Raw genomic sequence first — 25,884 nt, forward strand, 5'->3', positions numbered from 1 at the left:
AATGCTCCTCTTTTGGGAGTTGGGTAAGGGTTCTTTGGGCTTCCCTGGTGGCTCAGAGGGTAAAGAATCTGCCTGCAATGAGGAAGATCCCCTGGAGAAGGGAATGGCCTCCTGCTCCAGTATTCTTGCCTGGAGAATTCCATGAACAGAGGAGTCTGGTGGGCTATAGTCCATGGGGTTGCAAAGAGTTGGACACGACTGAGTGACTAACACACACACTAGGTTTCTTTTTAGATGCTTAAAGCTGCCTTCCTTGAGCATATTTGCTACTGTAGGAAAAGGGCTGTAACCCTTTCTCAATCTAAGATCATGTAAAGCAGTGTGACCTTCTGCACAGGAATTGTAGACCTGGGCTTCCCAGGTGGCGCTAGTGGTAAAGAACTTACCTGCCAGTGCAGGCAGGACACATGAGATGACGGTTTGATCCCTGGGTCAGAAAGATGCCCTGGAGGAGAGCATGGCAATCCACTCCAGTATTCTTGTCTGGAGAATCCCATGGACAGAGGAACCAGTCCATAGGGTTCCAAAGAGTTGGACACAACTGAAACCACTTAGCACATTTGGGACCCCCTTTGACTGTAGCAGTCATCAACACCTGGGATGTGAACTGGGTTTGTTGGTGGCCCATTAGACCTGGAAAACTGGTTTTCCCAGCTTTAACTACAAATGCCTTCCTTTTCCTGAACCCAGGGTTCTTACTCTTGACATCTGATTAATTAGTCTCTATGAAGTGTGAGATGTTAATGCTTCAAGACCAAACTTAGCTGAATGGGAATGGGACCATCCTAAAGCACTAGAAAGTCGTTCACAATCCCAGTGTGTTCATCTCTTATTGTGGGATTTTTCACCGTGGAAGAGCATTTTAAGGATGGGTGGCAGTGTTGTCTCTTAAAAGTGACAGTGCAGAGAAAATACAGATCCTGGAGTTAAGTGTCCAACGGCCAGAGAGATCACATGTTTCAGAGAGGTGAAGTCACTGGCTCAAGTTGACACAGCCAGGAGAAGTAGGTCTTTCTGGTCAAGTTACATGCCACCCGCTTCCTTGCCGCAGCCCAGCCGGAAGGGATGGAGGCCAGAAGGGCACTGAAGACCAGATGCTACAGCCTTCCTCCAGTACAGAGCATGGCTCCCTCTGGTGGCTGGAGCATGCAAGCACAAGTCAGTTCCAGAGTCTCACATTCAGACACAAACGCTTTTTTTTTTTTTACAATTTTATTTATAACAATATCTGTGTTATTTAGTTGTAAAGGAATTCAGCAAAAATTATTAAAACGTTCATGTCCCCAAAACGGGGCTGCCCGCTTGCCCTTCCTTGGTGTGCCCCACTTCCTCCTCATCCCCAGGGGAGGGGAGCCTGGGGGGACTGTTTACCAAAGAAAGTCTCCAGCCCTGGGAGCCACAGTGGGGGCACTGGAGAAGGGGAGGGCCTGTCTGGGAGGGATGCTGAGCGTGGCCATCTCAGAGGTGCCCCTAGAGTGGGGGCTGGGGCATGGGATGGCCTCCCCCCAAGAAGAACTAAAAAACTCCATCCTTCCCTTCCTACCTCAGCCAGAGCCAGATCTTCCAGACAAGGGCAGCAAAGGACTCACCCTCCTCAGGATCCCAGAATCAGCCCTCAGGGGACTGGCAGGGTGGGCGGGAGGGGGGGGGGTGAGAGGGGAGAGCCTTGACAAAGTGTCTTGTACAGGGAGGGGGACACAGCACCACCAGCTCTCCCAGTGGGGGTGCGTTTTTGGTGGGAAGGTGGGAGGCAGGGCTCCCTTATACCTGTAATTTGCAGGAGCCCCTTTCCTGTTCCCCCCCTCCCGGAAGGCAGCATGGGGGGGGGGGGTTTGCTGAGGAGCAGGCAGGAAGGAGAACGGAAAGAGATAATACTGTGCTCGCTTGCTCGCTTGCTCACTCACATATAAAAAGTAATTCCTTCATTTTTTACATTTATACATCCCAGCAGGGCTGGGGAGGGGTTGGCTGGGCAAGAGGGGGGCTCCTTGAAGGACTTCTCTGGCCGGGGGCAGGAGGCTCTCTGGGGAAGTCCGATGGTGTAGGACCCTACGCCAAGGGGTCCCCTATCTCATCCTCAGGGCCCCGGCCCAGGAGTTCTCGCTTCTCGTCCGTGCTGGCCAGGGAGTGGCGGCTGCCATGACCGCCCATGTACAGTGTGGCATACACGGGGTTGGTGAAGTTGGTGGGCTGCAAGGCAACAGAGGGTTCAGATTGGGCTCAGGTACCTTCCACCTACCTCCATTCATTCCATCATCCAGCCCAACACACTTGGTTGCCCCACCCACAGCCCTCTGTTCCTGTCCTGGAAGCCCCCTCCCAGCCCACCTTGTCAGGGTCCAGGGCGAAGTCCGCATCCAGTAGGCCCCCTACATCATCAGGCTCCCCACCTTCATACATCTTATAGGTGGGATTCCCGATCTCCACGTTCATGGCCCCGTTGGTCATCCGCTGGTGCTGGAAGCCCTTAGCCCTGGGTGGGCGGGGGGAAGGTGGGAGCATGAGGGCAGGGATTCTAGGAGGGGGTGGGACTAGGGCAGTAACATCGTGGCCCTATTTTCCAGACTCCCCACAACTCACCCTCGGACTCGCCGCTTGTACCAGAATACCACTCCGGCTACCAGAAGCATCAGCAGCAGCAACAGCAGAGGAATTAGGATGGAGGCCATATCTAGAGGCAAAGAGGGAAGCTGAGTCCAAAAGGCCTCAGAGGCACAAAGCCCTCCATCCCACGTCCCTTCCACCTACGTCCAGGCTGCTGCTGGCCGACCACTTGTTCCTCACATCGGGGTCCTGCCATGTGGGGTGGGCACCTGCAGACGGGAGGGGCAGAGCTGAGTGGGCATGCCATCCACCAGGGAAACTGGGAGGAACCGTAGGCTCCTGCTGGTCTGGCTCAAACTTGGGGGAGGGAAGGCTAATCTAAGCCTTGGTGAGGCACAGGCCCAACTCACTGGCACTCAGGCATCATTTTGCTGTTCATGGTGCAGGAACCGCCATTGCTGCAGTGGCCAACGCAGGTCAGACAGCTGGGGGCCACCCGGCCATCGGAACAGCTGCGGGGAGGAGGGCAGCGGCTGGGCGGGGCTGGTGGAGGGTGTCCAAGAGGCTGGGAAGGGGCGGGGCTGGGAGGGTGTCCAAGAGGCTGGGAAGGGGCGGGCTGGGTTCGGGAGGGTGGGTTAGGCTGGTGGGGAGAGGGTGGAGGGTGGGACAGACTGGGAGTGGGCCCCACTCACTTGCAGGTGACATCCCCGCTCTGCTTGTTGACCACACAGGCCCCGTCGAGACAGCGGCTACACTTGTTCACCTCACACCTGGGCCCCTCAAAGTAGGCGGTGCAGCGGCACTGGCGGGAGCCGTCGGCGGCCATCTGGCATGTGCCGAAGTTCTCACAGTAGCCAGAGCACTGTCCTGTGGTTCAGGGGATGGGAGAGGAGGTGCCTCAAGCCCCACTGTCATGAGGGTCCTCTAGAGGTGGTGGGGGGCCTCTGGCCTTTGGGGTGACTTCCACCTCCTCCTGAGCCCCCCACTGTCTCCATGTCACAGGCTCCAGGGTTACAAAGATGTCTGGGAGCATCCCAACAGGGCACTGCTTTTGCTTGAATAATCCCGATGCCAGAGGGTTCACTACCTCCGGGCAGCGGGGGTGTGCTGACCTCTCCCTGGGGAGAAGCCCTGGTACCTCGAGCCTGGCTGAGCTTCGAATGGCCTCCTTCCCTAGAACTAGCCCCTGTGACCCACACACCCCCCCATCCCCGCCTCCATCATCCCTGGCCGGGGCCCAGGGGTGGCTCACTCACGGTACTGGCAGCGGTCCCCCAGGAAGCCGGGCAGGCATCGGCACTGGGGCTGGTTGCCCTGGTTGACCGTGCAGGTGCTGTTGTTGGCACAGTAGCCTGCACACACCTGCTGGGTGCATTTGGGGCCCGTGAAGCCTGTGGGGCACCGGCACGTGGGCATGCCTGGCGGGAGACGACGTGTGAGCAGGACTGTGGCCCACTGACCGCCTGGCCCTACTGCAGGGGAACAGGGCTGGGAGGCAGGCAGCAGAGGACAGCAACGCTGGGGTTGGGGGCAGCAGGTGGGAGGGCAGCAGAGGTGAAGTAAGGCAGGGCAGAGGTGGCTTGGGGGCAGCAGGGCCCAGGGGCCAGGAGGAGTCCTGGCAGGAGAACCAAAGGCCATACCGGAGGGAGAGGCAGCGCAGGTGCCCCCGTTGCGACAGTGCTCCCAGCACTGGTCCAGCTCACACTTGTCGCCTGTGTAACGGGGCTGGCATCGACACTTAGGCTGCCTCCGTGCGTTGAGGAAGCAGCTGCCGCCGTTGAAACATTGTAGGTTGCAGGTTCCAGGCCGAGGAGCTGCAGGAAGGGTTGTCAAGGGCAGAGGCGGCGTAGGGGGGTGGATTCAGGGGCTGTAGGGAGGAGGGTTCTGGAGCAGGGATGAGGGGCCAGGGAGGGGCGTGAGCATACCATCCGGCGGGGGCGTCGGCGAGGGCACAGCCACACAGGTGCCATTGTCCAGTCGCTTCCCATTGGGACAGGTGCAGACGGGCCCACTGGGACTCAGCAGGCAGAGCCACTCGCACTTTTTGCGGTCACAGGGGTTGGTCACTGCAGAGATGGGCAGCGTGGGAGAAGGCTGAGTCCTGTGACCCAGAACCTCCCCTGCCCACCTGGAGACAGCACCCCTGGGCCTTCCCTGCCCCGGCCCGGGCTCTCCCTCTCTGCCCACCTTCAGGCTGCTTGTGCTGGTGGTACAGGACCACATCAGAGGCGTGGCTCAGGCCCCCAGTCAGGTTGATCAAGGGGCTGTGTCCGAACTTATGGATCTTGAAGACACGATTATTGATGTAGGTGACGCCATAGATGTAATCCTCGAAGACATCAATGCTGAAGGGGTGACTCAGGCCTGGGGAGAAGTCAGAGGGGACTCAGACCTTAGTCACACTCTCCTGTCACTGGGTCCCAAGGCTCTCAGGGACCTCAAGCTGAACACGTCCTGTTCACACCACCCCTCAACCTATTCCTCCCACTGGCAACAGGTCCCATCAGCCTCTGAATTGTGGGGTCAGGAGGGACTTCTGCTCCCTCTCCCCATGTGTGCCAAGTTCCCATTATCACCCATGTCGCCTCCACGCAGCTCAATACCTATTGGTAGAATGAATGAATGTAAAGGGGGCCCAGAGGGTCAGGGTGGACTCAGGCCTGCAGGACTGGTCCTGGGGGTGACTGGTTGGGAGGGGCCCAAAAGGCACTGCAGGACTGCTGAGGGCCAGGTGAGGAGGATGGCAGGCACTCGGTGAGGCCTTGGGCCCAGAGGGGAGGGCAGAGGCCTGAGGCCAGGGCTGTAAGACTGCTGGTGGAGGCTGACCTCGTTTGCTGTCAGCAGCCACGATGGGGTCCGTGCCGTTGAGCCGGATGCTACCGATGACTGAGAGCTTGGCATCCGCCCAGTAAAGCCGTTCATTGTGATAATCCACAGCCAGGCCTGGGGGGGCAGAGAGCCCTGTGAGGGCCTGGCCTTCCCACCCGAAGCTCGGGGAGCAAGCAGGACGGTGTCCATGTTTGGGACGGCTCCACCCTGTCCCCATGGTCACGTGGAGTCACCTTTTCTGGGAAAAGCCTCCACAACCCCTCTGTCCCATCCCAGTCCAAGCCCCCTCCCCTCCCCAACTTTTGTGTGGCCCTGAGCTCAGCGAGTCCACCTCTCCTCCATCCCCGCCCCTGCAGCATGGACCTGTGGGCCATTGGATGTTGTCCTGAACCAGCGTCTCCCGAAGGGTTCCATCCATTGCTGCTGTTTCAATCTTGGGGTGGTTCCCCCAGTCTGACCAGTACATGGTGCTGGGGAGGGACAAGAAGTGAGTGTGGGTAGGACGCGGGTTCCCAGAGGAGGTCACTCAAGGGGAACACAGAGACTGCCGGGTTCACAGAGAGGAGAGTGTTCTGTCCATCCCCTCCATAGAAGAGTCAAAGGAAGTCAACCTCCTGACCAGGTTAAAGATCTCTAAAACTGCTATGTGCTGCTCGGGTCCCAGTTCAGTACCCCTGGAGCAGAGGAGAAGCCCAGAACCTGGCTGCCCATGACAGCCAGCCCAGCAGAAGCCAGGCCCCAGCTGGGCAAGCCAGTATGACCCCAGGTGACATCAGGGAGGGCCAGGGCTGGACGCAGCCTGGAAGACCCAGGGGCCTACAGAGGACACCGACCTCAGGCTAGTCTGGGAGGAAACAGCCACACTGGTGGCTGGGCACCCACCTCCATCCCAGGGGCTTCCTAGCCTCAGCCCAGATGCCTCCCCACAGCACCCTCGCGCACCCTCTCAGTGGGTCCACCACAATGGCGTGGGGCTCGTCGATCATGCCGGAGATGAGCGTCTTGCGGTTCTCGCCCTTCATCTGTGCAACCTCGATCACATCCCGGCCTGAGTCGGTCCAGTACACATTCCCAGCCACCCAGTCAATGGCGATGCCCCTTGGCATCTTGAGCCCTGAAATCTGGATGGGGGTTGTCACAGGTTCAGAGGTTACCGCCTTTGGCCTTCCTGCCCATTATCCATTCCACACCCAGTCCCTGCTGTTACCATTACCCTGCGTTAAGGAGGAACAAAGTGAGGTCCAAAGAGGCTCAACAGCTTGGCAACATGGACCCGGTGTGCCGGCTGTGACGTTCAGGAACTGAACAGGGCTCTGACGCTGAAGGCCAAGTGCCCATGGTGCCCTGCAGCCTCGGGCCGCCACGTGGCGGCGCCACCTACTGACGACGGTGCTGCTATGCCTGCCTGCCTGCTGTTCATGCCTCATGACGCCATCTGAAGGTCACCCCGCATGCCAGCCTCAGCCTTTGCCCCTGCCACTGTCCTCTGCAAACTCTGCTCTGAACCGTCTGCTGTTTGCAGACTTCCCACCCAGTCTGTGCCTCCACGTAGGTCCCACCCCAGGCTGGGTGCTCACATTGAGGTGGGTGACGCCCCGGTCAATCTGTCGCCGGTGGCGATTGGAAGTGGTAGGAGGTGCAGCAGGGGGCAGGCTGCGGTAGGAGATGGTGCCTGTGTGCCAGTTGGTCCAGTAGACGCGGCCAGCCTTGACGTGGACATCCATAGCATCAATGCGGACGCTCTCGTCACCCTGGAAGGCCTGCTCGTAAGCCGAATGGGGGTGGCTGGGGAACAGGCTGCGGATCTCATTGTCATCGGCGATATACAGGACCTGATACTCAGAGCCTGGAGGGACAAGAGTCCAGATGTTGGCGGGGATGGAAGCGCGGGCTGGGGGCTGTCGGGCCTGGTGCTGGAAAGAGCTGGGCAAGCTGTGCTCCCTCCCCAGTCCCACCCCTTTCACATTAACAATGTCTCTCTCCTAATCAAGCCATCTGACGTGGCCTGAAGCGTCTGCTCATCCCACCCCACTGCCAGGCTTAAGGGCTCCAGCCTGAGTCCTTGAACTTCCTCCTCTCCTGAGGTGATCTAGGGTGACCTGCTACTCCAGAAAGCTGTCCCCCCTCCTCAAGCCTCAGGGACCTCTGCCTCCTCACGGCCTCTGCAGACATCACCACACTCTCTGCTCCATAATGTCTGATATCTGCTCATAGGTGCACACACATGTGGGTGTACATGAGCACCGTCATGGAGGCGTGTAGGTGTGCATGGGCAGATGAGTGCACTTGGACATATTTGGGGTTGTGCGCGCCTGGGTGTGTGTACATGGATATGAGGTGTCTTTGTATAGAGCCATGAGGAAGGTGCAGGTGTGCATCAAAGCATGTTCTCACCAAAAAAAAAAAGTAAATATGTGAATGAAGGACGTGTTAATTAACTCAATAGGGGGAATTCTTTCACAAGGTGTATGTACATCAGATCATCACCTTGCACACATTAAATATCTGACAGTTTTGTCACTGATACCTCAGTAAAGCTGATAAAAACACAATGGGAAGATGCAGGTGGGGTACTCTTGACTGTGTGAGTGGTGATGCTCTCGCCCCAGGACCTCTGGCCTCTGCACGGCTGCCAGCCGTGTTCAGGAAGCTGGCCGGTGGGTCTGGAATCGCAGGCTTGGGCAAGGGTGCCCAAAGGAAGACACCGCATCCCAGGTTCATTTACTATCCCGGCGTTGTAAGCCCCGCCCCTCTCTCCACCCTCTCAGAGCCTACCTTCCGCCTTGCAGGTGTTGTGCGTCTTCATGAAGTTGCGCGCGCAGCTGCACAGGTGGCCGCCCTTGGTGTTGTTGCAGAGCTGCGAGCAGGTGCCGAAGCGCAGGCACTCGTTGATGTCTGGGGGTTACACGCCCGGGTCAGGGAGAGTCTCGCGGCGGGGGGCTTCTGCCCGCCTCTTGGACTCCCCCTTCCTACCCTGGCATCCGGGTTGGCCTGGCACCGTGTGGAAGCCAGTGCGGCAGGCACAGTAGGCGGCTTTCTCGGTGCGCACGCAGCGGGCCTCATCCCCGCAGATGCTGGCGTTGGTGGCGCAGCTGGTCAGCTTGGGGTCTGCGGAGACAATGAGTCTAGGCCGGGGCTTCGGCTCTCCGTTCCCCCGGCCCCGCCCCCGCCGGCACGTGGGTCTCACCCTCACCCATGCTGCAGTCCTCCTCGTCAGAGCCGTCCCCGCAGTCATCGAACAAGTTGCAGCGCAGGGAGGAGGAGAGGCAGCGCTGGTTCCGGCACAGAAACTCCTTCTTGTCTTTGCAGTGGGAGGTCTGGGTCGTGGGCGGCTCTGGAGGAGAGCGGGGCTTCAGGTCCTGGTATTTACCACCCTGCCCCCGCTTCCCGCAGGAACCCCCCCGGCTCCGTCACAGGTAGAGGGGCCCCAAGCCTGGCTCTCAAGCCTCAGGGGAAGTTGGTTAAACTGTTCAGATTCCCAGTCTCCGCTTCAATGCCTTCCCCAGGGGTTTCTCTCCTGCCAAGACAGGGCCCCCAGGCTCCCGGCAGTGGATCCTCCCCTTTCCCTGAATCGATCTACCAGATACAGCTCCCACTTCGGCCACCCCCACCGCTTGTGCAGCATCCCCACTCCAGGCGCCCCCTAGAACCCCCCTCACTGGCCCCCTGCTCACCACAGTCCTCCTCATCTGTCCCATCCCCGCAGTTGTCCGTGCCGTCGCACTGGCGCCCGATCCATAGGCAGACGCGGTCGTTCTTGCAACGGAAGGGCCGGTTTGGAGGACACACAAACCTGGCTGCAGTGGGGGCGAGAGGACAGAGTCAGAATCAGTCTCAGGGGTCCCCCCACCCCGCTGAGGGCCTCCAGGGAGCGGGAGAGCCCCGCCCCGTCTGGAGCCCCGCCCCACCCCGCCCCCTTTGAGCCGGGCAGCCACCCTGGAGCCTCACCGCACTCCTCTGGGTTCTCGTCTGAGTTGTCCCCGCAATCGTCCTCGCCGTCGCATTTCCATGCCAGCGGCTTGCACAGGGTGTTGTTGCACTGGAATTCGTCAAGGGGGCAGGTCCGCACTGGGCGCCGGAGAGAGCAAAGAGTAAAGAATGAGCTCTGAGCCCCCAGTTTACTGGGGGCCGGGTCTCGTGGCCAGACCCCTCCTTCCGTGGCGAGACCTAGAGGGCACTCCAGGAAAGCAGTGGAACCACCACTGGATGGAACCTAGGCTTCCTCATTTTCTACCACTAGCCAGGTAGCTGGGCAGAACTGCCTCCTCTGGTATTTTGGGGAGAAGAGGTCATTTTGGGGAAGTGTCCAGAGAGCCCTGTTTCTGGTGTTGGGGCAGGGCCCAGGGCCCACTGTCATGAAGTGGCAGGTACAGAGGAGGACCCCTCGCCTGGGAGTCAGGGGACTTGGGTTCCAGTCTCTGGCCTCAGCCCACCAGCCCAGAGCCAAGATGCCCTCACTGCTCCAAGCTCCAACCTTCCGTCACTCAGGCTCTCCATGTCCCCCTCTGGACTGTCGAGCCCAGGCCAGCAGCAGGTGCTGCCTCACTGCTCCAGGAAAGGACAAATGAGCAGGGACTCGGCTTCTCAGGACAGCTGACTAAGCCATGTTGGAACTTGTGGGGTGGGGCCTGGATGGATACGGCCCTCAGGTTTCTGCTGGATTTCAACTGGCTCCTTGATTAAGTGTTACTGTGGGGTGGGAGGGCTCACCGCCAGTGCCACAGGCCTCCTCGTCACTGCCATCCATGCAGTCTGCATCTGCATCACAGCGCCAGCGCAGCGGGATGCAATGGCCACTCTTGCACTGGAACTGGTCCATGTCACAGCGGGGAGTGCAATCTTTCTGTGGGCACGGGAGCAGGTGTCCTGATCAGACCTGACTCTTCTAAGTCCGACCCTCCCTCCATCTGGTCTCCCTGCCCACCTCGTCTGAGCCATCCGCACAGTCATGATCCCCATCGCATTTCCAGCGCCCAGCGATGCAGCGGCCATTGGCACAGGAGAACTCACTCTCAGAGCAGGGCCGGGGGGCTGGGGAGGGACAGGGAGAGACAGGCCCCAGGAGGGTGGGCATAGGGACTCAGCCTCGAGAGCATCTCCAGCCCTTGCAGAGCAGTGTCCCTTGTCCCTGCACCCCTGAAAGTCACAGTGGATTGGCATGATGACCAAGATGCCCAACCCATCCCGGGCAAGCCAACTGGCTGCCCTCCTGGGACCAGCCGGGCCCAGAGCACACTCACACTTAGCGCTCTGGGACAGATACACGAGAGAGGGCATGGGGTCCCTGGCCCTGCCCTCAGAACAGACTGTGTGTGGGGAGGGATGGGGAGGGACAAGACCACCAAGACAAGCACCAGGGTTCAGGGAGAGGCCAGTAAAGGATGACGGGCTGGCACAGCACGGGGACAGGTGGGCTCTGGGGCAGTGGCAGGGATGTGTCAGGGCACGGGCACATCAGAAACACCTACCTCTGCAACCCCGAGAGGACAGTGTGAAAATGGAGAGAAACACGAGATGAGGTGAAATGGCACAAACTCAAATGCACAACATGAAGTGGGGGCGGGGCTGAGGCAAGAGGGGCCGGACCCTCAGCCCCGGGAGGCGGCCACCTGCCCTAGTGCAGCCCGGTGGCGATGGGTGGGGGAAGGTGCTGAGCAGGGGGGTGCCAGAGGTCTCCCGGGGAAGGGCACCTGGGGGCCGGGGGGTGGGGGCGGGGCGGGGACATACTGCAGCTCTCCTCGTCGGAGTTGTCCCCGCAGTCGTTATCGTAATCGCACTGCCAGCGGCCTGGCACGCAGCGGTTGTTCTTGCAGCGGAACTGGTAGGGCTCACAGGTGCGCTCATCTAGAAGGGGCAAGATTGGGGGGCCAGTCAGGGACAGCGTAGGGGGCAGACCTCAGGGTCTCGGGAGGTGCAGTCAGGATGGCCAGTGGGCGTTCCAGCCTGACATAGGTCAGTAGTGGCAGCCTAGGCCGTGTTCTGAGATGTGAGGGCAATGGGAGCTTCTGGGGCAGAGGGGACACGAGCTGGGGGAGCTGCTTTAGGGAGGGGAGCCACAGAGCCCAGATGGTGGGCAGATGTGTGCTGATGAGGCGCCAGTGGGAGTTGTTCAGTCACCGAGTTGTGTCTGACTCCGCGACCCCATTGACTGCAGCACGCCAGGCTTCCCTGTCCTTCCCCATCTCCCGGGTTTGCCCAAGCTCATGTCCATTGCCAGTGGGGGTGGGGAGTTAGGAGATGGTGGGCACAGGCTGTGAGGGGACTCAGGCAGTGGGCAGCCCCTGCCCTCCCCAGCAGGCGCCTCTCCCAAGCAGGCTTGGGGAAGCTCACCACACTCCTCTTTGGGCTCGTCCGAGCCGTCCCCGCAGTCGTCCTCTCCGTCACACTTCCAGCGCGCCGGGATACAGCGGCCCGAGTCCTTGCAGCGGAACTCGTCCACCCCGCAGGTCATCTGGGCTGCAAGGGGGTGGCCGGGGTGAGGAGGAAGGCTCCTTTCAGGAAGGTGCTGTGAGGGTGAGGGCTGGGTGGGAGTGGCCGCCGAGGGGGCCACGCGTGGGGGTGGCGGGAGCTGCAGGCCCTGTGGAGGGAGGGGGGCTCTGGGAGACTCACTGCAGTTGGCAGGCTCGTCACTGCCGTCTACACAGTCGTTGTCCCGGTCGCACACCCAGACCCGGGGGATGCAGCGCTTGGTGATGGAACATTGGAACTGGTTGGGGGCACAGGTCACCTCGGCTGTGGGGTTGGGGAGACAGTGAGGGCCGGCCCGCTTCGCCTCTCCCCACAGCTTCTCTCTCTCCCAAGCCCTGGCCTTGTCCTGGTCCTGCCAGCAATTTCTTGCAGGAAGAGACAGTTTATTTCTAATCTTGGCGATTTTGTCTTTGGGATCTGCACATCTCTATGATGTGCACGATGATTTTATGAGCAAACCGAGTCACACCCCATATAATTCATGTTGCTCATCTAATAGCATAACTTGAGAACGGCACGGTCCCTAGAAGAAGCGGGGGCTGGACTTCAAGGTGAACCGTGTTTCCATGCCGGTTCACCAACACCCCCGCCCCTGCCAGCGCCCGGGGCACTCACGGCAATCCCTTTCATCCTCGCCATCTCCGCAGTTGTCCTGTCCATTGCAGCGGAAGATGCCGGGGATACAGCGGTTGGTGTTGGTGCACTTGAACTGACTGGGCAAGCAGACGTGGATGTCTGTGGGGGTGGGAGGAGGGGAGGGTAACTGATGCTGGGTGGAGGCCTCAGGCAGGGTGGGGACCCCTCTCCCGCAGGGAGAGGCAGCGAGGCCGAGCTCCCTTGGCCTGGGGGCTCAGACACCCAAGCCTAGATCCTAGGGAGGGCCCTTTACCGCAGTTGGCCTCATCACTGTTGTCCTGGCAGTCGTTGTCCCCATCACAGATGAAGGCGGGGTTCGTGCAGATGCCCGTTGAGCACTGGAACTGTCCTGGGCGGCACTTGAACTCAGCTGCCAGGAGGGGATGCTCAGCATCAGGATGCTGGGGGTGGGGTGGGCGCAGACCCCTGGGGCCTCGGGAGTCAGGGAGGCCTGGTGTAGGACGCCCTCGCCACCCCGCCCGGGCACTCACGACAGTCCGGGGGCTCGTCCGAGTGGTCCCCGCAGTCGTCCTCCGTGTCACACTTCCACCAGAAGGGGATGCACTTGTCGTTCTTGCACACAAACTGGAGGGCAGGTTGGGGCGAGAGGGGTTGGTGGGGGTCTGGGGAACTCAGGAGATTTTCTTTTGAGGGGCTGGTGTGTCTCCTAGAAGCAGCAGGGTCAGGTATCTTGGGGGGAGGGTGAGCTGGATGGAAGGCTGGGATTTGGGGACTGCAGGGAGGCCAGCCGGGGGGGTATCTGTGTGGAGCTTGGGGCTGGGGGTACTGGCGAGGAGGGGGTCAGGGTTAGGGTGTGGGGGTGTCTGTGTGAGGTGACGGGTATAAAAGTATTGCTGTGGGGAGACAAGAGGTAGGCAAGAAATGTGGGGGTGTTAGCGTGGGAAAACCAGATGCGTGAGGACATTCGAGCGGGCGGTGGGGTCCGAGGAGGAGTGGGGTACTGGTGAGTGGGGTCTGGGGACGAGCCTCACCTGGCTGGCCGTGCAGTTGGACACACAGTTGCGCCCATCGCCGCCCAGGTAGAAGTTGGTAGGACAGGCACACTTGTGCCCACCTCCAGGGGACAGCAGGCAGAGGTTGCTGCAGCCGCCGTTGTTGACCTTACAAGGGTGGTTGGGCACTGCCGGGGGAAATGGGGTTAAAGGGTGGCAAACGGACCCAGGTTATGGGCCACTGCTCCCCCGGCTGCCAGCCTCTGGTGGGGTGAGGGCAGTGCTCACTGGGAACACTTTTTCTGGTCTCTCAAAGGCTGCCCAGTCCATCTGTCCTGGGCAGAGGTAGGGTAGGTCCAAACCCTGCTCTTTCAGAAGGGAGCTGAAGCCAGAGATAGGAGAGGACTCTCTTGAGGTTTCAGGGTCAGGCTAGGCCTCCCTCAGCTCCGGCCTGTCTGCCTTCAGGGCCTGGCCTTGGGGGTTTCCCCCCAAGACTTGCTCTGCTGGATGGCCTTGGGGCCTCGCTGCTACAAGATCCAGGGCTGGACCCAGCTGGGCTATAACTCCTGAGAACCAGACCATAGCCTATCTACCGCCCCCCAGATCACCGGGTGTCTACAGGCACTGCTCAGTCAGTGCTGGGGAAGGACTGGGGTAGCAACCCCTGCTGAGACAGTGGGGCCCCATCTTACCCCAGGGCCCCTCATTCCTGGCTGGCCGCTGGCCAGCTCTCAGGCCCCAGCCGCTTACCGTCAGGCTGGCGTAGGGCGTGGAAGACGTGTAGGTCCATGGGCCGGTGCAGTGTACTGATCAGGAGTGTCTTGTTGGCACCTGTGGTCTTGTGGGCTCGGTTGATAGATTTTGTCTCCCAGTCAGTCCAGTAGACATAGTCTTCAAACAGGGTCAGTGCGAAGATGTGCGGGATGTCCTGGCTTAGCACTGTGGGGGGCCGCAGGGCGTGGGGGTCAGGCCCAGGCCGCTGGTCAGCACTGGGCAGCATGAGGTGCCTTCCCTACTGGGCCCTCAACCCCACAGCAACCCTGTGAGGTGGGCATAGCCCTGCTGCAGCCCCTGGTCACATAGCAAGTGAATGGCAGAGCTGAAACTCAACTCCAGGCCCATCTGATGGCAGGGTCCTGCCCCTGTATTCTCCATTGTTCCCTGTCGGGAAGTTGGGGCATGCTGCGTACCCCAGCCCCAGTCCCCTGCACCTTCTGCAGGGCCCATCATCTGGAACTGTGCCTGGGAAGGCGCCTGTCTCTCGCTGTCCTCAGGGAGCTAGTGGTGGCCTCGTGCCTAGGTGGGTTCTGGGGACGTACCCTGTGGTGCTCTGAACCCCCAGACCCTTGGTGGGTGGTGTCCTCAGGCCATGCCCTCTGGCTTTTAAGCCTACTCTTGCCCCAGAGGTCTGATCCCCTGAAGTTTCAGAACCCCCGTCCCCAGCAGGTTGGCTATGCCGGGGCAGCTTCACTGGCACACTGACCGACGTGACGGTTGGAGCCGTCCAGGCTGGCAAACTCAATGTAATCCTCACGGGCATCAGCCCAGTAGATGCGCTCAGTGACGTAGTCCAGCGTCAGGCCATTGGGCCACGTGATCTTGGTGTCCACAATGACACTGCGGCTGGACCCGTCCATGCCAATGCGTCCGATCAGTGAGTGGTCTCCCCAGTCTGTCCAGTAGAGGTACCTGGCGGGCCGGTGGGCAGGGAGGCAGGAGAGATCCCGTGACTGGTCCCACCAGGAGCCTGCAGGGAGGCTGGACCTGTGTGCCCGACTATACCAGCTGCTCTCAGACCTCCCTGACCCTCCTTGTCCACATACCCATTCTGCACGTCCACCACCAGCGCCCGGGGCTCACGGAGGCCGGAGCTGACCAACACTGTGCGATAGGCCCCGTTGAGCTTGGACACTTCGATGGTGTCCCGGCCTTTGTCACACCAGTATAGGTTGCCACCGACCCAATCCACAGCCAGCCCATCAGGGTTGCTGAGGCCCGTCCGGTGCAGCACCTGCAGGCAGGGGAGCAAGGGCCCTGGGTGACATGGGCCAGGACTCTCAGCCTCTCTGGGAGGACAGTGGATGGAAAAGGCCCAGCCCTGGACATGGTGTCAGCCTGGGCTCCAGGAGATGGGTGTTTAGATGACAGAGACCACACCCCAACCCCACAGAGCCTGGGAGCACAGGTGTAAGGGAGGTCAGACTAAGGAGAACTCACTGCTAATTAGGGGAAGGGAGAGAGAGGAGTCTCTTAGACCCCGCCGCTTGCTGGGCTCAGAGGGGAGAGAAGTGAGACGAGCGGAGTCGTGCAGTGGCTCAGTGAGGAGTAGCAGAGATTGCCTTGAAACAGAGAGGGTCCTCTGGGCAGGGACAGTGGCCGGCTCCCGGCCCCAGCCTCACCTGCACGTCACTCCCATTCAGGTGCATCCTGCGGATCATGCTGCCCTGGGTCGTCACGTCCGTCCAGTAGATCATCTGCTCTCGGTAGTCAAAGTCCAAGGCAACGGCGTTGTTGAGGCCCTGCATTTGGGGGGTGAGCAGAGGGGTGACCAGAGAGTCAGCACATGGAAGGCTGCTCAGGTGGGCAGGGAGGATGGCCCCAGGTCTGAGCATGGAGAGCACGGGGCTGGATGGCGGGATGAGGAGGGCGGGTCTGGCACCTGCTTGAGCAGCGTGTAGTTAGAGCCGTCCAGGTTGAGCTTGCGCAGGTAGTACCGGTTGGCGAAGATCAGAAACGGCTCCTCGTCTGGAGACAGAGGATGCTGGCTCAGCTGCTGGCCAGGGTGCATTCTGGCACCCAGTCTTCCTGCCACTACCCCCAGTGGCCTGGCCAGCTGCACACCCCCAAACCCCCGTCTCACCGGTCACGGCCTTGCAGCTGTGGGGGTCGCCGCCGCGGGGCGCGTAGCCCTCCACGCACAAACACTTGTAGCTGCCGTGGGTGTTGATGCAGCGCTGGCTGCAGGGGAATGTGGTGCTGCACTCATCCACGTCGGCGCATGTCCGGCCATCATCCTTCAGGCGGAAGCCGGGGCGGCAGCGGCACTGTGGGCACGGGGGGCCTGGGGTGGGCATGGGCAGGGGGCTGGGCTGCCCCAGGGACTGCAGACCTCTCACCCTGAGACTAAGGGGCCCCTCCGGCTCCCTTCACCCTGGGTGGCTGGCTGGCACAAGGAAGTTGAGGAAGCAGGCAGCACGGAGGCCTGCCCGTAAGAGGAGGCACTGAGCTGGCCCACGCCAGCCATCCAGCTCTCGCTCCTACCCGGCCACTGGTGTGAGTCCCCAGTGACCGCCACATCTCTGCATCCCCAGCTCAATGCTCAGGCCTTGTCTTATGTGATCTGTGGGCATCATTTGACAGCTGAGTACCTCTTCCTCCAACACTTTCTGCCCTTGGCTGTCCTCCTGCCCTGGCAGCTGGCCCTGCTCAGGCTCCCCTGCTGCTCCCCTCCCCACTCACCTCACCGCCCTCAGTGTGGCTATGCACAGGGCTCAGGCCTCAGACCGCCCTCTTTCCATCTGCACTCGCCCCCATGAGGGTCTTCTCCAGACGCCTGACTTACACGCTGTCTCTATGGTGACAGCTCCCAGACTCTCCCGTCTGGCCTCTCCCCTGAACCGTGGACCTGCGCATCTGAGGCCTGCTTGACATCCACACGCCCCTCCTCCTCTCACCCCCCGACCTCATCTGCCAGCACCGACCAGAACCCGACTAGGAGAGACTTCTGCTGTGCTCAACGCTGTATCCCCAGAGCCTAGAATGCTGCCTGGCAGGACAGGGGCTGAAATTGCCTTTGTCGATGAACATATGAATGAGGAGCAGAGAAAGGAATCCCAGCCAGGCCTGGGGTACAGAGGCACCCACTCAGCATACCTTGAAGCCGATCTTGAGGTCCTCGCAGTCCTGGCTGCAGCCACTGAGCTTGTGGCTGAGACACTCGTTGACATGGCAGCCCCGCTCGTCTGAGCCGTCGCCGCAGTCATCCTGGCCGTTGCAAAGCAGTGCCTCAGCCACGCACCGCCCGCTGCTGCACAGGAACTGCGAGGAGGCGTTGCACTTGTGCTCTGGGGGGTGAGGTGGAGGGGGCGAGTCAGCTGGGTCCCGGGCCGCCTGGGGGCTGGGGCCGGGGGCCGAGGGCGGGGGGGGGGAGCCACGGGGGGGCCCACCTGGGCTGGTGCAGTGCGGGTTCTTGGGGGCTTCATCGCTCTGGTCATGGCAGTCATTTTCGCCGTCGCACTCCCACTGGCGGGAGCTCAGGCAGCGCCCATTGGCGCAGCGGAACTCGTTGGGGCCGCAGGTTGGGTACTCTGCGGTTGGAGGGGGCAGGTGAGGCTGGCGGCCTGTGCACTGAGAGCAGGGCCCCCTCCCGCCACGGCCCCGGGCTCACCACACTCGGGGGACTCATCGGAGCCGTCAGCGCAGTCACGGTCGTGGTCGCACATGAAGTGCTTGGGGATGCACTGGCGGTTCTGACACATGAACTCGCGGTCATCACAGGTGCTGTTGTACACTGTGCACACAAGCAGACACAGCCCCTCAGCGCCCACCGATCTGCTGCTGAGTGTCACCCCCCGACCTTCCCGTGGTGTGAGCAGCAGGGCGGGCAGAGCACTGGACAGGACGTCTGGGCACCTGGACTGAGGATAGAGCTCTGCCACTGCTGCCTGAGTGACCCCTTCCTCCTCGTGACCTCGGTTCCCCCTTCTGCACAGCGGGCCTGCGGCCACACACCGTCCGCCCCACTCCTTGGGGCCCCGCCACTCACAGCAGCCTGCCGCAACACTCTCGTCAGCGCCGTCAGCACAGTCCTTGTCCCCGTCACAGAGCCAGCGCTCGGGGACGCACACGTGGGTCCCAGGGCAGGAGAAGGAGTTGGGGCCGCATGTTTTGCCTTCTGTGGAGGGAACAGGGAGACACTGAGAGACGCAGGAGCAGGCAGAGCCGGGCCGGGCAGCTGGAGAGACATCTCTGCTGCTCTGCTGTCATTCGGTGGGGTTTGTCGTGGGGGAGGGGTCTGTCCCTTCCAAGGCCACCTCCCCAAGCTGACCGCAGCCCCCTGCCCCCGCCTCACCACAGTGAGCTGCCTCATCCGAGCCGTCCCCGCAGTCATCGCTGCCGTCGCACAGCCACTGCTTGGAGATGCAGCGATGGTTCTGGCACTCAAACTGGGCCTCGGAGCAGAACTTGTCTGGGGCAGCCAGACAGAGGTCACAGTTAGATCGGGAAGGGATGAGGGGCTGCAGATAGGTGCCACAGGATGGATGGGGGAGACAGTCATGGCACCCGCTAGGGGGACTCAGCAGGAATGGAGAGACGGTCCCCTCTCAGAGCCTGAGGGTCTGGGTGGGAGGCCCCGGGTGCACCTCTCAAAGGAGGGCATTTCCTGTGAAGGCGTCAAGAGGGCGCGGTCCACACAGAATCTCAGCAGGACGGTGAAGCCCCGCCCCCCGTGGGTCCTCTGGATGCCGGCTCGGGAGTGGGCCTGTGGTCACTCACTGCAGTGGGTCTCGTCCTCGCCATGTTCACAGTCATCCTCCTTGTCACACGTCCAGCTCATGGGGATGCAGCGGCCGCTGGGGCAGGCGAAGTAGTTCAGGGGGCACCTGGGGCGCTTCACACCTGGGGGCGAGGCAGGCGTGAGGGCACGGCCACCTCAGGGGTCCGCCGCCCACCGCACACCTGCCCACCGGCCGGACCTGGGCAGTCGCGCTCGTCGCTGTAGTCCCCGCAGTCATTGGCGCCGTCGCACACCCAGCTGGGTGCGTAGCAGAGGGAGGTCCGCTCGCAGGGCTGGAAGCGCACGCCTTTCACCCCCAGGCGGAAGTAGCTGCTGCAGTCAGTGGCGCCTGGCAGGGGCGGGAGGAGGGGTGGCACCGGTTCCCCCCACAACACCCTCCCCGAAGAGCTGCTGGCCCGCACGGAGCCTTCATGGGTTTTAGAAAGTTGAGCCATGTCTTTAGGTGGATGTGGCCTGTCCATGCATTCCACTCCCTGCCCCTCCTTGAGTCCCAGGGGAGCCCAGGGCTGGGGTGGGCTGGGAGGGGACTGAAGCTGCCCTGGGAGCCCAGAGGGAAGGCAGAAAGGAGCTGGGGCCAGAGGGCAGGGAGGGGGTGTCGCTCACTGCAGTTCATCTCGTCTGAGGCGTCCTCGCAGTCCACAAACTGGTTGCAGCGGCTGGAGTTCCCAATGCAGGTGCCATCCCGGCAGCGGAACTCGCCCGCACCACAGGCCGTCTCTACAACAGTGCCCGCCCGGTGCCATCAGCTGGGGCCTCCCCGTGGGGGCCATGCCGGCCCAGGCCAGACCTCCCAGCCCAGAGTGCCTGCCTGGGGCCACCATACCGGGGTCACCATACCGTACCCTGAACCAGAATCTTTGGGACCTGGGGACCAAAGCTCAGTGAGGGCGGGGCTGGGGCGGGGCTGCCGGGGGTGGGGAGGGTCTGAGGCCCGGCCTGGGCCCCACTCACTGTTGCAGGGAATCTCGTCGGAGCCGTCCCCGCAGTCGTCCGCCCCGTTGCACCACAGCATGTTGGACACACAGCGCCCGTTGTTGCACTGGCGGAAGGTCTTCTTGCAGCGGCGGGTGTCTGCAGGTGGGAGCAGGCCGCAGTGAGCAGCGGCTAGGGGCTGCCTCTGACGAGACCCTGCTTCGGGCCTGGCATGGGTCTCACGGTGGCTCTCCCCTTCACAAGCTCCCCACTTTCTCTCGGGGATGCAGGGAGGGCGGGGGCTTTGCTCCTCTCACTCCAACGCCCCACTCAGTGGGGACTGAGGCTGGTGACTCAGAAAGTGGCGGCCTGGGGGTACGGGTGGGGGCCCTTACTGCAGTAGGACGGCTTCTCGTCAGACTTGTCCTTGCAGTGGGAGACGCCGTCGCACGTCAGGCCAAAATTGATGCACTCGCCGTTGGCACACTCGAACTCGTCTTGTGCACGGCAAGAGGAATTCACCGCTGGGGAGAGAGGCGAGGAGCTTCCTGAGCTGGGGCTTGAGCGTCTGTACCCCCTCTCCCTGCCAGGAACTGAGGCTTCGGGGGGGCTGGGTTGTTGGTGGGGGCTGGGCTGTTGGAGCGTCTGGGGTGAGATGGTTCCCATCTGTGCCCAGGACCCCCACGCAGTGCCCTGGTCCCTCTCTCACCCTGGCAGGTGAAGTCGTCCTGGAGGATACGGCCCCCACGGCAGGAGCAGTTGACATGGCCTTGGTGCGTGAGCAGACACAGGTCCTGGCAGCCCCCGTTGTTGATGCGGCAGGGAGAGAGCTCGCCTGAGGCAGGGGTGGAGGAGAGTGGGCCAAGGGTGTCCTCCCCTGTGTGTACACGGAGCACCCCCACCCCCAACCAGCCAGCTCCGCTGAGCTTCCTGGCACCGCCTGTGACACAGTGGCTCACAGCTGGCCTGGGGGCTGCTATGGGAAGGCCGGGTAGGAGTATTCGGGGTAGGCCTGAGCTTGAGGATGTGTGCTCTTAGGTGGGGTGATTGGCATTCTGAGCTGTACACTGGGGAGACTGAAATCTAAGGAGCCCTGAGGTCATGTATGTGGCGGGGACCCCAGGGCATGTGTGAAGAGTGTGTGAGAGGCTGAGAAAACTGCAGGTCTGTGTGGGGGACCCTCGGTGTCAAGCCAGTGTGGGACCACGTCTGTGCCCACGCACGCAGATGGTGGAGCAGGCAGTGCCTGGGATGGGTGCAGGGTCAGGTTCCAGCGGGTCTGTGTGGTTCTGCGTGGGAGGAATGACTACACCATGTGCTGGGTGTGTCCAGAGATGTGGATGGGTCTAGTTGCGTACGTGTGTGTGTGTATGTGTATGCATGCTGGCACAGTGGGCAGGTGGGCAAGGCTGGTGGCAGCGGCCCCACTCACAGCTGTTGGTGTCATTGGCCACGGCGATGATGCCCATGGGCTGCTGGGGGATGTCCACGCGCAGCAGCTTCATGTCACTGCCCACATACTTGTTGGCCCGTTGCACGGCCCGCCGCACCCAGTCAGTCCAGAAGATGTGTTCCCCGTACACGGCCAACCCGAAGGGGTGGACCGGCTCTGACTTCAGGATGACCTGCGGAGACACCCTCAGCATTGTCAGAGGTATGGCTCTTGCCCCTGCCTCCACCCCCTGCAGCTGCTCTGGGGAGCAGCGGCCTGGCTCCCTAGACACAGTCACACAAGGGGAGGGTCTGCAGAGGACTGTGAACACCTCCCTCATTCAGCTGCCGAGGAAGCCAAACCGGGAAGGTGGAGGATGCTAACTGTCGAGGTCAGGATGCCTCACTGTCCTCCCGGCTCTTCCTGCTCCACCGGGCGGCCTCCCTTTCTCCTGCTCTGCACCTGGGCAGTGTCCTCCTTGGCTGCCCAGCAGTCTCCCGGCACCAGCCCCCTCCTGCTTCCCATCCCGCCTGCCCTGGAGACTCACGTAGCGACGGGAGCCGTCATACTCGCACCGCTCAATCTTGTCCAGGGTGGCGTCGGAGAAGTAGAGCTTCTCAGCCCGGTGGTCGATGGCCAGGCCGTTGGGGGTGCGGATGTCCTTCTCAATGAGAGTCAGGACATTGGCCCCTGACAGGGCTGCCCGCATGATGCTGGGGTGCTGCTCGTTCCAGTTGGTCCAGAACATCAGGCTGCGGGGAGAGGGCCATGGAGATCAGGACCCAAAGCCAAGGAGCCAGCCACAGTGACCCCAGGCCAGGGCGTGCAGACAAGCCAGACCCAGAGGTCCGCCAGCACGCAGACTAGGCCCCAGGCAGCCTCAGGACACCAAAGCCAGCATAGCCCCGGTGCCCGGGAAGGATGGCTACACAGACAGCATTAGTATGTGTGTGCACACGTGTACAAGTGCTTCTGTGTCTACACTTGCCTTTACTGAGACAGCAGGCTCTGGGATTCTGATCCTGGCTGCTAGGGACCTTAGCAAGCTACTTAACCCCTCTGTAACTCATTTTTCCGCCCTATAAAATAGGAATGACTAGTACTATTAATACCATCTGCTCCGTGGAGTGATTTGAGGATTAAACGACAGTCGTGTGTGCTATGTGAAGATTTTCTATTATTTTTTTTCTTCGTTTTTCTCTTCTCCTGGCATCCTGAAGACCCTTGGGTGTCCAGTGTGTCCCAGGTCCTGGGGACATATGGGTTTTACCACCAAGTTCCTGAGAACCACCTTCTCCATAATTTAAGGCCTGTATACATTTGGGATCTGAGTCCTAGCTCTGCCACTTACTAGCTCTGACCTTGAACATGGCTCTTGGCCTCTCCTTTTTTCTTTTTCTCTTGGCCCCTCTGAGCCTTGGTTTCCCTCAGTATAGGAGGTGATGGGAATGGCCAGCCATGCTGTGCTTCTTTGGGGTGGTGGTGGTGGTGGTAAGGTCCTAGAGATGGGTGTGGAAGACCTCAGTCCTGGTCAGGCCCTACACTGGGTATGACACTGTGGTCCTCTGACCGCCTACAGTGGATGGGGATTCCTAGATCTTTGTTCCAGATTCACACGCAGTTAGGAAGGAGGGAGACTGAGGAACCAGACCTTCCAGTGCTCCCCAGGCCACCCTGACCCACCCTGGAGTTTGAGAAGCACCAAGCTACACCAGGGCTTCCCAGGAGGCGCGAGTGGTAAAGAACCTGCCTGCCAACGCAGCAGACACAAGAGACCCAGGGTCGATCCCTGGGTCAGGAAGATTCCCTGGAGGAGGGCATGGCAACCCACTCCAGTATTCTTGCCTGTTGCCTGGAGAGTCCCATGGACAGGGGAGCCCATCTCTCCTCAAGCTACAGTCCACGGGGTCGCAAAGAGTCGGACATGACTGAAGCAACTTAGCAGGAGCTACATCAAAGCCACTTGAATTGCAAGGAAATCAAACCAGTTAATCCTAAAGGAAATCAGTCTTGAATATTCATTGGCAGGACTGATGTTGAAGCTGAAACTCCAATACTTTGGTCACCTGATGCAAAAAGCTGACTCATTGGAAAAGACCCTGATGCTGGGAAAGACTGAAGGCAGGAGGAGAAGGGGGGCCACAGAAGATGAGATGGTTGGATGGCATCACCGACTCAGTGGACATGAGCTTGAACAAACTCCAGGAGATTGTGAAGGACAGGGAAGCCTGGTGTGCTGCAGTCCATGGGGGGCGGCGGGGGGGGGGATCACGAAGAGTCGGACATGACTGAGCCACTGAACACCACCAAAGCTAGACCCCTTCGGTTTCCTCACAGGACCTGCTCTCTGCTTCCTCCACCCCAGGCCTGTGTCCCTCACCCCTGGTCTGTTCTGGCTGCAGAGCTGTCCTCGGCAGCCAGACTTGTCTCCTCAAACCTCTCCAGGTCTCACTCTTTGTAACAATCCCCCCACCCCAAGTGTCTCCACCCTGCCACTATGCTCAGGTAAAAGGCTTTTCGTTAGGGAGGCTGACTGCTCCTGAGCCCATCAGGCTCTGGTTTGAAGGGCCTCCTCTCCTTTCAGGGGAAGGGGTGGGGTTCTGGTTCTTGGAATCAGGATGGGAGTGGATGGAGGCATCTCCCGCTGGCCTCCCCCAGAGAAAACGGGTGTCCCAGGGCAGCTGTTAGAGTCATCTTCCTTCCCACCAGGGACGCCTACACCCTCAAGTACAGTCTGGCTCACTGCATGCTGGGAAGTACTTCCCTCTTGTCACGACAAACTGCTGCATGTGGCAGATTGATCCGTGCTCCCAGGACTCCGGTCACCTGACCGGGAGAGGCCCCACCCCCTCCATCTGGGTCCACGCTGGCTCCCTCACGCTCCTCCAACGCACTCGCTCTTTTTGGCCAAGGGAGGGCCTCTCCCACACAGTTCAGCCCTTTATCCTGTGTTCTGCCTGGCTTCAGCTCACCCTGCTATCTTGCAGACCTGGCTCACGCACTGCCCTCTTGAGGACACGTTCCCTGATTTCCAGCCTGGCTCAGGTCCTCGTCACCCAGTTGTCGAGCTCCCTGCGGCCTCATTAGGACAGACATCAAATACGCCAGCGGCGTGCGGCTGACCCAGCTTTGCTCCCCGCCAGATCCTCAGCACATCACTGGTTCTCAAAAACCATTTGCTGGGACTTCCCTGACAGTCCAGTGGCCAAGACTCTGTGTTCCCCAGGCAGGAGGCCTGGGTTCAATCCCTGGTCAGGGAACTAGATCCCGTATGCTGCAACTAAAGAAAAAAAGATCCTGAGTGTTGCAACAAAAATTGAAGATCCTGTGTGCTGCAACTAAGACCTGGCGGAGCCAAATAAAAATTAAAACAAACAAAAAAGCCACTTGTTGAATGGAGGGCTTCATCCCCTGGGCTCACAGCAAAGAAACTTGGTGGGCTCTTCATCGAAGATGGGAGGCAGGCGGGGGCCAGAGCATGGCCCTTCCGTGGAGGCTCCAGGCCCAGGACGGATGAGCCCTGGGACCAGCCTCAGGCAGGTGAAGTTGCCAAGGGTCACGGCAGGGAAGACAGGGTCTCTGTCATAAGCCGTGTACACGCGGGACAGGACTGAGGCGGGAAGGGGCCTCGAGCTGATCAGCAGGCCAGGCAGGGGCCAGGCCATGGCCGGGCGTGAGTTACATCAGAGTAAGGAATCTAGGTTCAGTGCACTCACTGTTTCTAAGTAGCTGCTTTGGGGTTTCGTTTGTCCCTTAGTTTCCTAGTAAAACTTTAGGAAAACATTCCAAGAGCTGCAGAATTCAGGGGCAAAATGGTTTGCTCATATGTGGGCCAAGAGTGCCAAGGTGATGGTGGGGGTGGGGCTGCCCCTGCAAGAGGGTCAAGTGGATGGAGGCTGCGGGTGTGCACCACCCAGGGGGCTTCCTCCCAAATTCTCCATCTGCAACCTTAGCTCAGCCTCCTGTGCTTCCTCAGGCCTACGCCCTCTGCCCCCTTGCATGCCCCCTCTGCCCCCTTGCATGCCCCCCAACCCACAGAGACTCAACTGGGCTGGGCTCAGGCTCTTCCCCTGCCTGGAGCCCACCCTCCTCCCACGCTTGCTCAAAGCTCTGCCCTACCCAGGCCGCCCTTCTCTGGCTTTTCCACTTGTAGGCCCTGTGCCAACCCACCGCCCCTGTGATGCCTCTCCGTCATCACACCCAGCCCTGTGCCGTCATCCGTTTCCCACCAGTGAGTTCTCTCCCCAGTTAGGTGGCTGGAACAGGCCCAGCTCAAGGCTTCCACACAACAGATGTTTGGTGAACAAACTTTGCTTGAAACTTGGAGACCAAGAAATACAGAGGACCTGCTGTGTGCCTTGAGCATGGCCCTGTGATGAATGAATCCAGAGAGCCCGCCAGAGGCCTCTCACTCTCTCCTTGATGAGGCGTCTGAGATGGTACTGTCTTTATATTACAGATGAGGAAACAGAAGCTCAGAGAGGTCTCGCGGCTGGTCCCAGGTCTCACAGCAAGAACGTGGCTAAGCTCAGGTTAGAGCCAGACCTTCCCTCTTCTGCATTCCCTGCCCCAATCTGTCTGGGGGCAGTTTC

General features: G+C 60.7%; 1 protein-coding gene across 3 annotated transcripts in view; it reads right to left on the minus strand.

Annotated features, from left to right (window-relative positions):
* Positions 1-1,212: 1,212 nt before the first annotated feature.
* The window catches only part of LRP1 (LDL receptor related protein 1), an 80,290-nt gene continuing 55,618 nt past the window's right edge, over positions 1,213-25,884 (minus strand). The window contains exons 43-89 of one of the 3 annotated variants that reach the window (XM_052641023.1): positions 21,840-22,044; positions 21,293-21,485; positions 20,570-20,695; positions 20,256-20,384; positions 19,900-20,019; positions 19,552-19,665; positions 19,127-19,276; positions 18,927-19,049; positions 18,502-18,618; positions 18,196-18,321; positions 17,818-17,940; positions 17,597-17,737; positions 17,304-17,494; positions 16,291-16,474; positions 16,090-16,175; positions 15,830-15,949; positions 15,254-15,441; positions 14,914-15,119; positions 14,181-14,369; positions 13,470-13,618; positions 12,969-13,062; positions 12,731-12,847; positions 12,457-12,576; positions 11,983-12,105; positions 11,704-11,829; positions 11,101-11,217; positions 10,298-10,404; positions 10,084-10,216; positions 9,322-9,441; positions 9,048-9,170; positions 8,561-8,707; positions 8,347-8,481; positions 8,149-8,268; positions 6,951-7,219; positions 6,316-6,494; positions 5,737-5,843; positions 5,371-5,487; positions 4,732-4,908; positions 4,470-4,610; positions 4,185-4,358; positions 3,801-3,962; positions 3,237-3,411; positions 2,955-3,056; positions 2,749-2,813; positions 2,581-2,671; positions 2,329-2,473; positions 1,213-2,190 (exon numbers count right to left, since the gene is read on the minus strand). In XM_052641023.1, coding sequence (XP_052496983.1) covers positions 2,050-2,190; positions 2,329-2,473; positions 2,581-2,671; positions 2,749-2,813; positions 2,955-3,056; positions 3,237-3,411; positions 3,801-3,962; positions 4,185-4,358; positions 4,470-4,610; positions 4,732-4,908; positions 5,371-5,487; positions 5,737-5,843; positions 6,316-6,494; positions 6,951-7,219; positions 8,149-8,268; positions 8,347-8,481; positions 8,561-8,707; positions 9,048-9,170; positions 9,322-9,441; positions 10,084-10,216; positions 10,298-10,404; positions 11,101-11,217; positions 11,704-11,829; positions 11,983-12,105; positions 12,457-12,576; positions 12,731-12,847; positions 12,969-13,062; positions 13,470-13,618; positions 14,181-14,369; positions 14,914-15,119; positions 15,254-15,441; positions 15,830-15,949; positions 16,090-16,175; positions 16,291-16,474; positions 17,304-17,494; positions 17,597-17,737; positions 17,818-17,940; positions 18,196-18,321; positions 18,502-18,618; positions 18,927-19,049; positions 19,127-19,276; positions 19,552-19,665; positions 19,900-20,019; positions 20,256-20,384; positions 20,570-20,695; positions 21,293-21,485; positions 21,840-22,044 — 6,607 coding nt within the window. In that variant the 3' untranslated portion in view covers positions 1,213-2,049. Of the gene's footprint in view, positions 2,191-2,328; positions 2,474-2,580; positions 2,672-2,748; positions 2,814-2,954; positions 3,057-3,236; positions 3,412-3,800; positions 3,963-4,184; positions 4,359-4,469; positions 4,611-4,731; positions 4,909-5,370; positions 5,488-5,736; positions 5,844-6,315; positions 6,495-6,950; positions 7,220-8,148; positions 8,269-8,346; positions 8,482-8,560; positions 8,708-9,047; positions 9,171-9,321; positions 9,442-10,083; positions 10,217-10,297; positions 10,405-11,100; positions 11,218-11,703; positions 11,830-11,982; positions 12,106-12,456; positions 12,577-12,730; positions 12,848-12,968; positions 13,063-13,469; positions 13,619-14,180; positions 14,370-14,913; positions 15,120-15,253; positions 15,442-15,829; positions 15,950-16,089; positions 16,176-16,290; positions 16,475-17,303; positions 17,495-17,596; positions 17,738-17,817; positions 17,941-18,195; positions 18,325-18,501; positions 18,619-18,926; positions 19,050-19,126; positions 19,277-19,551; positions 19,666-19,899; positions 20,020-20,255; positions 20,385-20,569; positions 20,696-21,292; positions 21,486-21,839; positions 22,045-25,884 lie in introns of all 3 variants that reach the window. The other 2 variants (XM_052641022.1, XM_052641024.1) reach the window with 2 other exon arrangements.

This window comes from Budorcas taxicolor, chromosome 5 (genome assembly GCF_023091745.1).
Source record: "Budorcas taxicolor isolate Tak-1 chromosome 5, Takin1.1, whole genome shotgun sequence".
Classification (NCBI taxonomy): Eukaryota; Metazoa; Chordata; class Mammalia; order Artiodactyla; family Bovidae; genus Budorcas; species Budorcas taxicolor.